This window comes from Perna viridis, chromosome 2, assembly GCF_037379345.1.
Source record: "Perna viridis isolate PV_CMFRI_1.1 ecotype Kerala chromosome 2, ASM3737934v1, whole genome shotgun sequence".
NCBI lineage: Eukaryota > Metazoa > Mollusca > Bivalvia > Mytilida > Mytilidae > Perna > Perna viridis.
This window is the reverse complement of record NC_142446.1, coordinates 21439513-21455051: the sequence shown is the minus strand read 5'-3', so window position 1 is coordinate 21455051 and position 15539 is coordinate 21439513. Positions and strand designations below refer to the sequence as shown.

At 30.3% G+C, this 15539-nt stretch overlaps 2 protein-coding genes across 3 annotated transcripts in view; one reads left to right on the top strand and one right to left on the bottom strand.

Moving 5' to 3' along the window:
* The window catches only part of LOC148624045 (crooked neck-like protein 1), a 29971-nt gene extending 28543 nt beyond the window's left edge, over window positions 1-1428 (bottom strand). Inside the window, exon 1 of the mRNA XM_088566477.1 lies at window positions 1259-1428. Coding sequence (XP_088422603.1) covers window positions 1259-1309 — 51 coding nt within the window. The 5' untranslated portion in view covers window positions 1310-1428. The remainder of the gene's footprint in view (window positions 1-1258) is intronic.
* Window positions 1429-1581: 153 nt separating this feature from the next.
* The window catches only part of LOC148624043 (cilia- and flagella-associated protein 61-like), a 31983-nt gene continuing 18025 nt past the window's right edge, over window positions 1582-15539 (top strand). The window contains exons 1-19 of one of the 2 annotated variants that reach the window (XM_088566469.1): window positions 1582-1714; window positions 4796-4941; window positions 5118-5413; window positions 5602-5725; window positions 6225-6357; window positions 7100-7259; window positions 8425-8574; window positions 8865-9031; window positions 9478-9614; window positions 9922-10030; window positions 10305-10375; window positions 10737-10863; window positions 11149-11226; window positions 11420-11557; window positions 11831-11899; window positions 12301-12480; window positions 13161-13237; window positions 13505-13947; window positions 14121-14236. In XM_088566469.1, the coding sequence (XP_088422595.1) occupies window positions 4799-4941; window positions 5118-5413; window positions 5602-5725; window positions 6225-6357; window positions 7100-7259; window positions 8425-8574; window positions 8865-9031; window positions 9478-9614; window positions 9922-10030; window positions 10305-10375; window positions 10737-10863; window positions 11149-11226; window positions 11420-11557; window positions 11831-11899; window positions 12301-12480; window positions 13161-13237; window positions 13505-13947; window positions 14121-14236 (2718 nt within the window). In that variant the 5' untranslated portion in view covers window positions 1582-1714; window positions 4796-4798. Of the gene's footprint in view, window positions 1753-4795; window positions 4942-5117; window positions 5414-5601; window positions 5726-6224; window positions 6358-7099; window positions 7260-8424; window positions 8575-8864; window positions 9032-9477; window positions 9615-9921; window positions 10031-10304; window positions 10376-10736; window positions 10864-11148; window positions 11227-11419; window positions 11558-11830; window positions 11900-12300; window positions 12481-13160; window positions 13238-13504; window positions 13948-14120; window positions 14237-15539 lie in introns of both variants that reach the window. The other variant, XM_088566470.1, reaches the window with a different exon arrangement.

Below are 15539 nucleotides of genomic sequence, written 5' to 3'. Positions count from 1 at the left end.
TCCAGCTGCTTTTACAAAATGATATGATGGCTATGCTCGAATCAGTGATTTCTAAATGTTTTCGAGAATTTGATTTTCAATTATCAAAAGTACCGAAATATGTAACCCAAAATTTCTGTACCCAAAATCAAAGTCCAGTTATTTGTTATCTGTACCATTTTATCATATATTTCACATCAAAATACCATAACAATATCAAAATATTCAAGGGCCATAAATTACAATCACATCAAATTTAATTTATGAGACTTTCTTTTTTATTTTGGATAAGACCGTATCCATTCTTTGCTGGTATGGAATTCAAACGCCCACACTGGCCACAGTTCTATTTTAAAACAATATCAAATTTTTCATAACATTATCCAAAGTTTAAAGTGAAGTTTTAACCTCTGAATATAGTCAATTGTTTGCAGGTAACTTCCAGCTATAGGAGAGTTCGCCAGTGTCATTAGTGATGTCATATTCACTAATTTGCATATCATTAAGTGTCAAATTGGTTGGCAAATAAACAACTAAATAAAGAATTGTCAATTTCATGATTAGAACCCCAATTTTCAAAACTTAATAATTTTGTTATTTTGTATCCAATTTTGGTTCTGTAAAATGTTTCATTCAGATAAAATAATTCATATTATGCGTGTGAATTTATAACCGTTTTACTTGGAAAAAATAAATTTTTAGTGATATTAATAAGTAAACCTCTATTTTTGTATAAAATTATAATTAAAATTTTATGTACATATAGTCTAATTACTGAATATTTATTAAAAAATTCCATGGATAAAAAGAATTTTATTTGCAATGTTGGGAACCAAAAGAATTTTTCAATTATCTATAAAAATGAAAAAGTTATGATGATTTTAAAGTTGATACCCTATGCCACTCAATGGATTTTTTGCCAACCAAAACCAAATCACAGGTAAGTGATGACATCATGAAGAACTCTCTTATACATTTCGGTACTTTTGAGAACATACAAACGTCAATTTTGTAAAACTGATGGAGTTTGAAAATATCATATTCATAAATGTTTCCAACTTGCAACTTTAATTGATTTAAAATATCTTTCAAAACTGTTGGACCAAGTTTAAGTTAAAGATTCTTACTAATAATGAAAAAACTGGTTATATAGTGACTATGGCCACTGATAGTCGACCCCTTTTTCATTGTGTTTCCCCACACCGACCACAGCGCCCGTATCTGTCACATTCTGTGAAACTGAATGTGATACAAAAACTCGGTACTACTGTTAGTTTACCTTCGCAACTTTAGGCATCTTTCTTTTTCCATCTTCGTCTACTTCAAGCATGTTAACTTTCGACAAAAATTCCAAGTTCAAGCAAATATGACAACAAAAAGCCTCAAAACTCGGGATGTATAGGGAAAACGTTGTTGGATGGTCTGTTTATTTGCAAGCGGAAATGCAATGATACGAAACTGAGATAAAATGTACCACAAGCATATTTTGTCCACATTTTTAAAAATGAATTTGCATATTTTTGAACATTTCTTTCCAGTTTTTATAGATAATTTTGTTGTTTTATTGTATTTTGTTTGTGGATACGAAACTGATCACTCCTCGTTGCTAAGAAGCAGTTTAAATATGGCGGCCCACTGCTAATTTTTCAGAAGACAAAAACACACTTCAAAAGTTGTTCCCATTCAGAGGATTACTATTTTCTCACCAAATTACTACTGTCAAAGGAATTGTAATGTTAGTAGTTGCTTAAAGTAGTAAAGACCTAGGAATTAGTATGTAAATGGGTACTCAAGTTAATATAAAAAGTTCATCCTTCACTTTGATGATTTATAAACATTATTGGATATTTACTGTGTTCCCATGAAGCTGAAAGTGAAAAAATATAGTATGATAAAAACAGTATATGTGGAAGGAATGAGCCTTTAGTGGGAGTAAAAGCTAAAGCAAATAGTTCCCTGTTACATGTCACGTTTCCTCTTTCGTCTACCCTGGACTTGACTTTTTTATAATACGGGTTGTTTCGCCCTTAATTCTGTTTGCTCCCTGAGTCGTTTCGCCCTGATTCCTGTTCACACTGGGTCATTTCGCCCCAGTTATAAATTTCCATGCTAAGTATGGGAAATCAATGGACAATATATAAAAATTATAAAAATTTTGTGTCTCCGTGTACAAATACACACAATATATGCTTCTGAATCGTTCGGCTTTGACATGGCTCAGGAAAACACAAGCTTTGGAATTCTTTTTATTTTCATTAACTGAACTCAGCTTCCAAGCTAAGGACTTCACTTCAAATGATAGCATATATTAATCATGTCATTACCTATTTACCTATATTGTTGTGATAACAAATTCAATATGACCTTTAATTTAATTACCAATAATTGACACCTTTTAAATAAAACATTCTAATCATCCCCATTCATTTAATTAACGACTAATTGAATTATATTTACAATTGTGGCATAAGACCAGTTATATTGTTCTTATAACATGTTGATTGAAGCCAGCTAGTTTATTGTTAAATAATATTCTAATTGTTATTTCAAATTGCGAAGCCAATTAAAATAATAACAATTTATAATATAACTAATTAATCAATTTGCTATTACGATGTAAAAATAACAAAAGAAAGTGGGTGATAATTAAAAGCATTAAAATTGAAGTACATATTTTTTTAAAGATATGATATTTTATAAATAATGTGATACTTTATTAATGAAAACACTAAAATATAATCGGGGCGAACATGTAATCAGGGCGAAATGACTCGCTACCACTTGGTGGGTGTTTCTAGAAAAGCAGAGGACCCTTACCCTACCAGTGCATGTGGACTTTTGTTGCTTTGTACATATTATTTTGGTTATTTTATTTTATCTGTTGTGTGTGTCTGTTTTCCCTGTCTTGTCTAAATTCTTTTGATTTCTGCTAGAATCTTGGTTCCCTTGTTTACTCTTTACCACTTATTATTGGTGTGGAATTTGACAATGATTTATTACTTTAACAGTTCCAGGTTTGGCATAGAAAAAATTAAATGCAGGGTTTTGTAATGATTACTTCAACTGGAAGAAACCTTATTTAAAAATGTCTGAGTAGTTCTGTTGTAAAGTAACATACATGTATGAGGGAAGCATTTTAATTATTGATTTCATGGGCCTACATGTAATTTTTGTACTGCCATTTTTTTGCTGTAGCATGAGCCAAATTGTTCATCTAAAGATAAAGGACTACTCACAATGACTGGAATACACTAGGGAAAGTCCATTTGAAATATACGTATCAGGTTTATAAAGTGATTTTAAGTGTTCATTTGAATGCCTAAATGTCCTCATGAACACCAAAATAATCCTTGAAACTGGCATTTGGTTTACTTCCATAAAAATTCTCATGAGTATGCATTTTATTTTATCTTTCTTTTAGTCAAACATTCCAAAGATTTTAAAGTCTTTAATATGTATCTCTCTGAGTAGACTGAGTAGTTAATGGAACTGATATTCTTGCACTAAATCAGAGTCAGTTGGAATTAAACGTCTGTCCAGTACTACTTTTTTCGTCTGACTCAGGTCAAAGACTATGAATGGTTTTATTTAGGCAGTGTTTTTCCCCATTTCATAGCTCCAAAAGATCATGATGTAGAGTTTTGTTAAATGACAAAAGGTTTTCAAGTAGCCAGTATGATAAATTTTTATAGACACAGTTCTTTACATTTAAGAGCCAATTTTGCTTGCATACACATGTACATGTACAACAACATAAATACACTCTGTAAATGGATTATTTGTGTATTGTCTGTAGTACTATGAGACAGAGCTAGCTGAGCTGCTTCAAAATATTCATTTTATTATTTTCATGTATTCAAAAATTAAAAACACAATATTTGCAAACAAGCTACAAATGTATGAACAAAATTTAACTTCTGCAGTCCTTGTATTTTTAAGACCCAAAATCAGCAGCTGAAAACTTAGGCACAACAAGATGTCAATTTTTCAGAAAACAAACTGACATGTCTACCTTGAAACACTTTCAAAGAAACAAGAAAACATTAATTCAAAATTTGTCAAAGAACTCAACTGTATGGTCAGGTAGATCCTTGGTCTGACTTTTTTTATTTTTTGTTATGAATTTATAATTTACAGTACATTTCTTTGATGTTCATGGATAGAGGGGCCATAGACTTATCATTTAATTCCACTTAAAAATGTCCTATCAAAGTCAGAAGAATGTTGTATATTTATAAGGATAGTTTATTGCATGGATGTGTTGGAATTATGAACACAGTAGAAAACTTATTCTCAAAATTTTGAATCTTAATCTGTTTACCATGCATCTAATATGAGACAGTCACAGATGCAACCTGCAACAATACTGAAACAATGGTTCATATTCCATAAAAAGGAAATAATACACAATTTGGAACCTACATGTACATGTATATAGTATCTTCATGCATGCTGAAATTCTAAGGACTGTAATACTTGCTAAAATTGTCATTGTTGAACTGATAAAATGTGCATATGTACTTGCACTCAGATTTCAAGCTTTTTTTGCATGACAAGTATTTAATTGGTAACTGTTATTCTTTAAGTTATCTAAATGTAGCTAACACATGCTGGAAAAATAATTAACGAAACAAGGGATAAAATATACATGTAAGCTATAACAAATCCACAGTGTTTTTGTTTCATGACAAAGCTTAACTTTAAAACCAAAACAAAAAATACAAAAAGCAAAAGCAAAATGTTATGTAATGGCAATAAGCTTAAAAATCTGAACTAAAAAACTGTTGTATGTAATAAAAAATCTTTTTCCCTGTAGAAGATGGCAACTGTAACACCTTCTGATGGTCCTCCAGAAGTTGTAAATGCAAGAAGAACAGAATCATTGGATGCACCACATATTATAAAACTTGTGAATGACACCACAGATCAGCTGTTTGGAAGAGTTAATGTTGTTAATCTAATGTAAGTATTGTGAGTTTGAAGTTTTTACCCTACAAATGTAAATGAATTTGTTTTAATAAACAAAATGTGCATCTCTGCTCAAGTTTGAATAGCTTTTAAATTGCTTTTTTAGCATTCAGTGATTGTCAAGAATTAAATATTTGAATATTATTTAAACCTAATTCTTTCATTTTTAGTGAAAAAGCTGTACTGGCAGTAACATTATGTAATGAAAAAGAAGAAATTCTTGGTCATGCTGCATTTTTTGATTATCCAAACATTGCTGATGTTGATCCTGCCACATGGGAAGAATGGTTCCAAAAATCATACAATGATTCAAAAATCACAGCACTTAATTCTTTATTTATGCACTATTTTGTTGCAAAGAAAGAATATTCTACAGGCTGTGCAAGAGAGATGATCCGAACTGCCTTCAATGCTGTGCCCGATCTTCATTATCTGTTTCTCAATGTTCCAATGGGTACCTATCCAGGTATGAATATGTACCTCATAGTGATGTAAAATCGTGTTATTAGTTTAATAAAGCATGGATTTTTTTTCATTTGAACAACTTATATCAGATTGAATATTAAGTATTAAAAAAGAATTAATTTTCACTGAATGTTTTTTTTAATATGGATCAGCTGTCAATACATGCATATGTTTATAAAAATATTATAGATGCCTCTCTTGATGGAATTTTCAAACAAATAGACAGACAAGAAGGGGCAAACAGTTCTCAAGGTTGCCTGTTTGCTTGTTATCGCCACAATCATGTTCCTGTTCTTCATGTGAGAAAAGCAGCGTAAGTTACAAATGCTTTAAGCCTGTCAGTAACTGTATTATAAAAATTATCAAACTTGCACAGTTTTAAACACCTGATGTAGCATCATATTCTGATTGGTGTTGATTCCTTAGATTCCATTGTTAAAGTTTAAGCCAACACACATTAGAAGGACCAAGTATTTCAGCATAAATGTATTTCACAAATTTTTCTATCCTAACTTTTACATCAATCATCATTGTATCATAGAGAGTTTGTGCTTATGACACTTTTTGGGGTCAAGTTTAGATTTTTTTTCAGATTTGTTGTTGATAGAATTATTTGTGTGAATAAAATTAAAGTGGACAATTTTCCAACTATTCATTACAACTGTATTTGTAAAGAAGAATGTCTGTGAAGCATTTTATGCAGTAAATATTATGCAGAATAAAGACAAACAGCTTTAGATACATTCATGAATATCCTTTCATTTTTTAAATATTTATATGCCCATAAAAATTATTTGGTCATTTAACTATAGGGTTGAAGATCATGATGATTTAACACCTATCTTTAACCGCCAAAGTGATATGCTGACAATGACTTATGGTGACTTCTTTCTTGCTGAATTAATTGAGGCTCAAGATGACAACATGCAATGTTTAGTAGCTGAGGTATATTGTAAAGAATTTCAATTAAAACCACTGAACCTCTTTATAGAAATGTCTGATGTGACTCTGTCATTGTAATGTGTTACATGTATAAAATGGACGTGTATGTCTACAAATTTTTGTCTCATCTATAATCAACTTCATGAACTTGATAGATACAGAACAACAATAGTTTTGATGTAGAGATAAAAATTACTATTGCCTAATAGAGTGAGAAATGATGTTTTATTTAGATGCTCAGAACTGATGGCATATATTATTTTGCCCATTGGTCATGTTCCATATAAAAATATTAGACAGTAAACTGTTTTCTTATTGTAGGTGATAAAAGTAACAGATATAAAGGGAGCAACAATTTTATTTGGTTGGGGGTTTCAGGGGCTATATATTTTCTCTGAGACAAACATTTTTTTGTCTTTGGCAAAAACCAATTAAATTTTTTCAACGTATGGATTAAGACAATAAAATCAGAGAGTAAAACACACAATTTCTTCTCGACTTTACTGGTGACAATTTTTTTCCCAAAAAATCCATAGCCATTCCCCTGGAAAATCAAATGGTTGCTGCCTAGCAGGTATTACTGATCATTTAAATGAATACATCAACCAAAAATAATCAATTATGGTTTTCTTTGTTAATATCTCATTTCAGATTATTGTGTACTATAAAATTAGAATCACACAGAAATAGTAGTACAATTGATAAATGCAAAGTTGCTGATTAAAGATGTTATTATTTATTTCAGGTTGAGGGAACAGCAGTAGGTTTTATGAGTATCAGTAATGATGTTAACACAGATATGTTGAATGAATGCTTTGAATTAGGTCCCTTCCATGGTTTGAAGAATCCACACCAAGATGATGACCTTACTCCTCCCAAAACACCAACACCAAGTCCACCACCAGGTAAGATGTTTGAGATATGGGATCCATGATTATGTGTTAATAATATGTTTAGGTTTTGTTGATATTTGTGTTTGTAATTTTTGTATTCCATGTCTTCTTTGTGGTCTATATCCAGCATTACAAATACATATGTAATTACTTTTATACAATCACATTCTTTTTGAAATGGAAAGAAAAATGTTTTCAATGATTCTGATAATGTTTTAATATACTCTTGAATGGATAAAGACTCTAATTGGGTCTAGGACATAAGCCCCCACCCGACAAATGCCCTAGACATATATTCCTTTTATATTTGGTATTGAATTTCTTATTACCAGAATAATTTGAAACTTCACCGACGAACTGAGAAAAGCTAAAAAATGATTTTTTTTATATATGTTTACTTTTTAAAGAGTGTATATTTGACAGCTGTTCTCATTTTTTTGATAAAATACTGTCTTTAAAAGAAACAAAAAGTTAAAATATTAACAATTTAATTATTGCTGGACTAGAATATTCAACACGAAATAATCACATAAATTTACTGTTCATGTATGCTTCAAACTACAAAGACATAACAGTTCAGAGGTCATTATCATAGTTAAATAATCAAAAGCATTACACATTTCTATGTAGTATAAGAAATTAAAATCTCAAATTTTACAGTTAGAGTATTTTTATAATAAAATTTCTTTTTTAAAAATTAATGAAACAATTTCTTATGGGGGGCTTTTGTCCTTGTGCCTTCTGATTACAGTCAAATTTGCCACTCAAAGATTAAAGATTGAGCATTGTCATATTGCTTCATTTGAGTTTCAAAATTGTGTTATTCTTGTTCCATTTTGGTCTTTGTTTAATAAGATAAAAAAAGATAATAAAATTACATACTTATATTTGGGAAAGGTGAAATGTAAGATTGTAAATCAACTAAGTGGTCATGATATTTTGGTTTATGGAGAAAGAATACAAATGAGTGAATAAAACCAGTTTATTTTAAAATTAAATAGATTTTTAAATAGAAAATTAGCTGACAAACTTTCTAGACCTATGGATAGGACATGGAATTAGTAGAATTACTTTACAATTATTCAAACAGTATTCAACAAGTAATTTTGTTTGAGAGATACACTTATTGATTAATTCAGTAACACATATATACTTAAACCCTTTTTCATATGTTTAGAACCAGAAGAGGAAAGGCCTGCTTCTAAAGCTTCCTCTACAAAGTCTGCTACATCGGTCAAGGAAACAATTGGTGAGCCAAGTGAACCCACTGATGCTGGTACAGAAAAGAAATCTTCAAGTCGACAATCTAGTAAACAGAGCTCTAGAGGTTAGTTCAAAATTGTCATGACAACATGATAGAGAAAATGAAACTTTAGTCAATGGATGCTTATTTTCCACTGTTGTTTTATTATATGCTATTTCTGTACATATTTGTCCTATATTTCAGTATATACAAGTAATTTTAAGTAATTTCTTATAATCAGGGCTTAAGTTATCTTTTTTCTGTGGAACATATGGTAAGATTCTTCATTATGTTCGAAATCATTCAACCTTCTCTTCTTGTATAATCTAGTTATTTATGGTAAACTTGGATACAATTTTGATATTTTACTTCAGCTACAAGTCCAACAAGTGAAGCCAAGATTGAGAAAAAACTGAGTGATGCTCACATTAGGGAAAGTTCCACCTCTATGTTGAGTGAAGGTCAGGCTGAGGAGGTGGCCAAAGATGCTGAAGCTATTCAGTCTGCACACTCCAGCAGAAAAAGTTCTGTCAAAGAAGAGGTGTGTTTTATGATTGTTTGTCCTGTTGATGAATTAGTTAAAAATATATGTTTATTAAAAAAATGAGGAAATAAGTGTAAAAATGATCTTCACTGTTACACTTTTTTAATAAAGTAGTATAGCGCATGTATACGGTTTTGAAAATTTTACTTAGAGAGCACTAATTCATGTAAACCAATTTTCATGGGTTAGGAAAGAAACACAAGCTTTTGGATTCTTGAATTGATGGTTTTGAGGTTTTCAGTATACACATCAATGGGAATTTCTTTTCCATTGGGAACTGAATTTCGTGGTTGGGCCCACCCTAAAAAAACTTCATAAATTGGTACCCCACGAATAATAGTACTTTCACAGTAGCTTCTTTTGTGCTTGATGTTTCAAAATGATTTCATATAGATTTGATGAAGATATACATGTACATCATTTTATCTCATGATTCTTTTAAGGTGCAGTCTCGGCTTGGAACTCCAAAGCCAATTACACCAATTACAAAACTCCCTAAGAGATTTGTGCCTACTTACAGAGGAGATCAAAATGCCTTTAGTATACAACTGTTCTGTATTGATGAAAGATATGAGATGAGGTGACTTATATGAAATAATCACTATTTGGGGTTTTTTTTCTTTGATCTTACTGGTTTAAATCTTTTTCAGCAAAAGATATTGAGAATAGATTTCATCGTTAGAAATTAAGGAGATGTACATACTGTTGTAAATTGCAATATGTCAAATGCCTGAAATGTAGGTCAAATTTAAGATCCAATTGCTAAAGGAAAAAGTTATGAATTGCTAAGAGTAAAGAATTCAGTGTAAGGAATATAAAAAAAGCAATAAACTGATTTTCTCCCTTTTTATCAGTTATAATCAGTTTATAATGCATTTATTTTACAGGTCCTCAGATTTTCTATCATCAGCCTTTAATCTGTTCCCACAGTATGATTTCTGTGTTATAACAGTACCACATCTAGTTCCAGAATTCCCTCTTATTCAGGGATTTGTAGTAAGTATTATTTACTCATCCTTCTAGTACATTTACTACCAAATGACCTTCATTGTTTCAAGTATATTTCTCAGTCTGAAATATTGTATTGATATACAATATATCAAAAAAGGTTTTGAAAATGGGTTCTAGATTAAGAAATATACTGTCATTTGAAGAATATGATAATTTTATCTATTGACATTTAAAAAAAAACAGTGTTACAAATTTTTTTCACAAAAAGACAATCAACTTATATCATTATTTTCATTATTTTTTTTATTCCATTTTTAAGAGAGTGACATCAAGATCTCCTAGTACTCTACCACAGGAACTTTATGTCTTTCACAGATCTGGGCTCCTCAAGTAAGTTAATATTTAAAAAAAAATAGTTTGTTTCCATGTTGTTTGTGTCCCCTGAAATGAAATTAAAAAAAAAATATGAGTGATGTTCTTAAATATTGATAGTAAGTTTTCTGTTTAGATTATGCATGCATATATAGAGGTCATCAGGAAGCCACTGAACATTTGTGTGTAGTTAAAGAAACTAAGGAAACTAAGAACATTTTTTTACTCCTTTAAAGAAATTAATTATCTTTGGCACTATACGTGTACAATATGGATGGAGCAACAGTGACGTCCTACATATGTAGAATGTAAGATCAGAACTACAAATTATTCTGATGAAAGGGACAAATTTTGATATCTATGGTATGGTATTTTTCAGAGATTTCCATGTAAGACCTGCCTGTACAAAGGATGTGAATGGTATAGAACAGCTTGTGAAAACCATAGATCAAAATGATAATCTCATCAAAGATATCAAACAGTTCAACAAAGCAAGAAGGGATGATGTGAGTATTTAAAGAATCTAAATGAAAAGTAAGGGGAATCAAACTGTCAAAAATATTACATGGCATGAAATAAAAGGTGGACAGAAACACCCAAATATTGTTATTTTTCAATGCAGGCTGTTCATGCAGAAGTATAATTAGTATTGGAGTAGTAGACTATTTATTTTTTCTAGTGAATTGTATAAATGATCACAATGAACTTACGAAACATTATCCAAAAAACTTTCTCTACTTATTATTTCATGTTTTTGTTTACTAGTACTTTCTAAATTGAAATTTTGATAGGATGGTACAGAGATTAAGGCCTTTGTTGCAGTATGTCAAGACCAGATTGTTGGAGTGGCTGTCATAAGGAGAGAAGAGGTATGCTTGCTATATTTGACTGCATGTTTGATACAAATAGTTCATTTACTTACATATATTATAAAAATTTCAAACTCCTCATGCTTAAGGCTAAGCATGGTTTGTATATTTAATGTTACAGAAGAGTTATGTTTTGAAATTTTGGCCATGAGGTAATCTTTTTTACTGAAGGATACCTATGTATTTATTTCAGAATATAGAGTACATAAGATCCCACTACAATATAGAAGACTTCATATACTACAACCATCATAAGAGGGAAGAGCATGGACACCTCCATCATTTTGCTCTGAACCCTGTGTTTACTCACTTGTCAAAAACATTCATTAAAGTAAGTACATATATGTGGCTTTCATAAGAAATTTTCACTGACTACTAATTTTTATTTTATTTGTTGTGGTTTATCATACAATAAGATAGTTCAACAAAAAACTACACTTTCATATGTAGAATGTGAACGTCTAAATCTTATTGCAGTCGATTTGATTTTAATTGATACTCACATTTGACAGATAACTGTGATTGTTATGGACTTTTGCCTGGTTGAGACTCATCATCTGCCTTTCTTTGTCAAATAGTGTCTCAGGTATTTCTTTGTTTGTAGGAAATATTACGACAAGGAAAGAAGACAAGCTTATACTTCCCACTGTATCCATCATACATGAAGAAAGAGGTATCATTTTTTTTTTTAACACATGATTGTTTATATATTGTTTTAACTTACAACAATATTACTTCAAATTGTAAATTTTAATATTAAAAAAATGATAAACATAAAAATGCAAACTGATTTTCTAGAGACAATAAATAATTTCAGTTTGTTTTTAATTTTCACTCTTTATAACCTGTAATGATGTTACAAAGTTGGAAGACAGTGTTTTATCTATTTATGTAACTTTTTTGTGTGATGAATGAATACATTAAATGTACCTAAGAACCTGGCTTATTTTCTTGTACAGTTAGGAGATTGATTTGGGCAGAAAATTTCTCAATTTTTATTTGTAAATGTATTGTTTATTGATGATTGGCACTTAATAGATTAAATGCATGAGGAAATTAATTTATTGTTTAAAGGTAGTTGAGCAGCACTCATTGGTAACATGCCTGAATGATATGGTCCCAGTACGTGCTCGAAGACAGATCAAATATCCCCTGGAACAGCTTGGAATTAATGCTCCATCTGACAGAGTACTGAAGGAACATGAACCATATGCCTTGAACCATGTCAACAGAAAACTAGTTCTTGAACCAAAGGTATAAATGTAATGCTTTCTAATATGTATATATCCTAACTTTTTATGAATCTTGGTAGTAAAAACACTCATTTTTTTTTCTTGGCCTATTTCAGTGGTGTTGGATTTGAAGTCTTGTCTTTAATGCACTCTTTTAAATGCTTAATCTAATCACCAGTACTTATATTATTATTGTATTGGACCAGGTTTTTTAAGTGGTGGAAAACAAGGTTCAAATTTAAACTTAGTTTATTTTCATCAAAATTGAATTCTTTGGCCTTGATTTAAGATTGTTCCACACAGAGGTCATAAGGTGATTTAAATTTTAGGGGTTCTTTGCTGTGTTGAATCTAACCATGTATTCAAATTTTGGATTTTGTGCCCTTTCATCAAATTTGTCCACATTGGGGTCCAAAGAGTCAAAATTTGTTTGATTTCAATGAAAGCTAAATTCTGTTTCTTTTCTTTATCTTATATGCTGACTATAATCATGTACATTTTATTTAGACTCTGTTATTTTTTATATTGGGCTGTACTAGGTAAACATCCAATTAAAATTTTTAAGTTCTTTGACCATATTCAGTCTTTATCAGAAACCAATGCTATTTCAGATATTTTAATATTTCATTGTATCATGCTAAATCCCACATACCATTTCATTATTTATTTTTTATGAAAGTTTGTTTTTGTTTTATTTCACAGGTCACAATCAATGCTAGAATAGTCGTAGTAGGAGCCTCTAATGTTGGTGTTGGCTTCCTTGAACAGTTAGCGTACTGGTGAGTAATGCAGCTGCAGAATTTTTAAATTTTTATATGTGGCAGACACTCTTTTACTATATAAATTTATTTTCTGTATATATTAAATTATCACTAGTGTCATTTCTCATTTTCCAGGAATGAATATGCACATTTTAATTGTTGAAGATGTTTGCTTTGCATTCTCCTTAGTAATTGCTTAGTGGCAACCATCACAAGTAATGATGTTTATTGTTAATTTTGAATTAGGAATATTTTGTGATATAGTTTTCCTTTTTATATTTTTAGTCCACATTTGAGATTTAACAATTTGACATTAGTATCACCACATGGATTGCCTGGTGAGCTGCCTCCAGATGAGTTGAGGGATCAAATGTTAGGCAATGACTTTTGCTATGATCAGGACAATTATGCCAGAACATCACTCCGCACTTGGATAAATGTTGTGTATGGAAAAATGACAAATATAGACAGAAAAAAGAAGTTAGTGATTGTTAATAATGGAACAGTAGTGCCTTATGACCATCTGATTATAAGTGTTGGTCAACAGTATCAGGTTTCAGCACCCACTGAAGCTGATATTAATTCAGGTGTAACAAATGCAGAGTTACCAAACCCACCAGATAGACGATTCTTCAAAAATTCTCCAAAAAATCTTTTCCTGATAAATGATGCTTATGATGCTGCTGTGGCACTGTACTGGATAGAAAATTATCTTCTCAAATCACAAAGTAAGTAAATATTTGTTTGCTAGTCTTTACAAAAGTCTTTTTTTATACAGCTAAATGAATATTTATGTTAGACTTTTTTCTATGACAAATTTTCTAGTTAAAAAAAATTGAAGTTGTTAACAGTAATAAATGTTAATTTATGTACTTAACCATTTCTTGTCTTATTTTTTAAGGAAATGTGGTGATCTATGGAAACAGTTTAGATGCTTTTTGCTGTATCCAGACATTACTGACAATGGGTGTGGCAGGTGATAGGATACACTTAGTACAACCACCACTGACATTCCAGGTATTTTTCTTCGAGAGCATGCATTTTATGGCAATGGTTTTTAATTCATTACATTTATTCATTATCTTTTAATAACTTGGATGTATTAATATATTCATCATGATTTTGCTTTCATTCCATCAAATTTATTGACAACTTTATTCATATACAAGTCAAAACTACAATTGAAAATAAACATCAAGATGTATAATTCAACTTTTTTTTGATTAAGTTTTGTGAAACTTAAGATTTTAGAATCTTTACCACTAAAGTCAGACTAGGATTGATTTTAGTAGAAATTAGGGGCCAAAAAGGAGCCAGGAATTAAACATAATTTTCTGAAGTCCAGAGTAAGTTGACTATAAGTAAATTGAAATTGAACTATAAGAGTTTATACTACCAAAGTAAAGCTGGCATTAATTTTTGGGTTTTTTTTATCTTTCATTTTGGTGTTTTTGTTTCAAATGAAACAATTCCTATTATATTTAATAAAGGTCCCTTTAACTATTTTTGTGGTCAAATTGACACTCCTCTGTGTAGTAACAAAATCACACTGAACCTAGATGAATGGATTGTAAATACAAACTACGTGAGTATGTTGATCATAAGTAGTAAAAGCAAAGCTGAGATTGCGTACTTAAAATAATATTTGTAATTTAGAAAAGGTAAAAGTGTGGAATTTCAGTATCGTTTTTTCTAGTCTAATTCTAATTCTAATTCTAAAAAATTAGGCAAGTTATGCACCTTTCAGACATTCCCAGTGAAATTTCTAAATGGTTGTTTTAACATGTAAAGTAATGGAAATATTAGAAGTGGTTATAGTAAGGCCAGAACATTTCCTGTCAATTATCTCCCTTTGAAAGAGTTGTTTTAGAATAAATATTCAGTTTAATTTAAAGATTATTTTTTTACATCATAACAAACACTATTTGCTCATAAAAATACATATATCTATATTAATTTGTGAGATGGCCATAAAAGATGCTCCATGTAAAAAGAATGATCTACCCTCAAACAATTTTTTTTCTTAAAGTCATTTAATTTCATAATGAATATATGAATTGAAGCACATTCAATTTTCTCTTGAAAGTAGAAAAATGTTCTCCTCCAAGAATTAATTTTGCCGTTGAAAATCAGGCATAGGTAATTCCTTGTTTTCAGATCCAGAATGTATGGAATTTGCTGAGTTTTACTTAAGATCTAAAAGGGTTTTTTCTGTTTGAATCATATTTTCATTTCATTTATGTTGACTTAAATTTTGATCAAGTTTAAGCTACAATGTATAGCATTAAAGGTACCTGACTTACTTTAGCTTGATATTTTG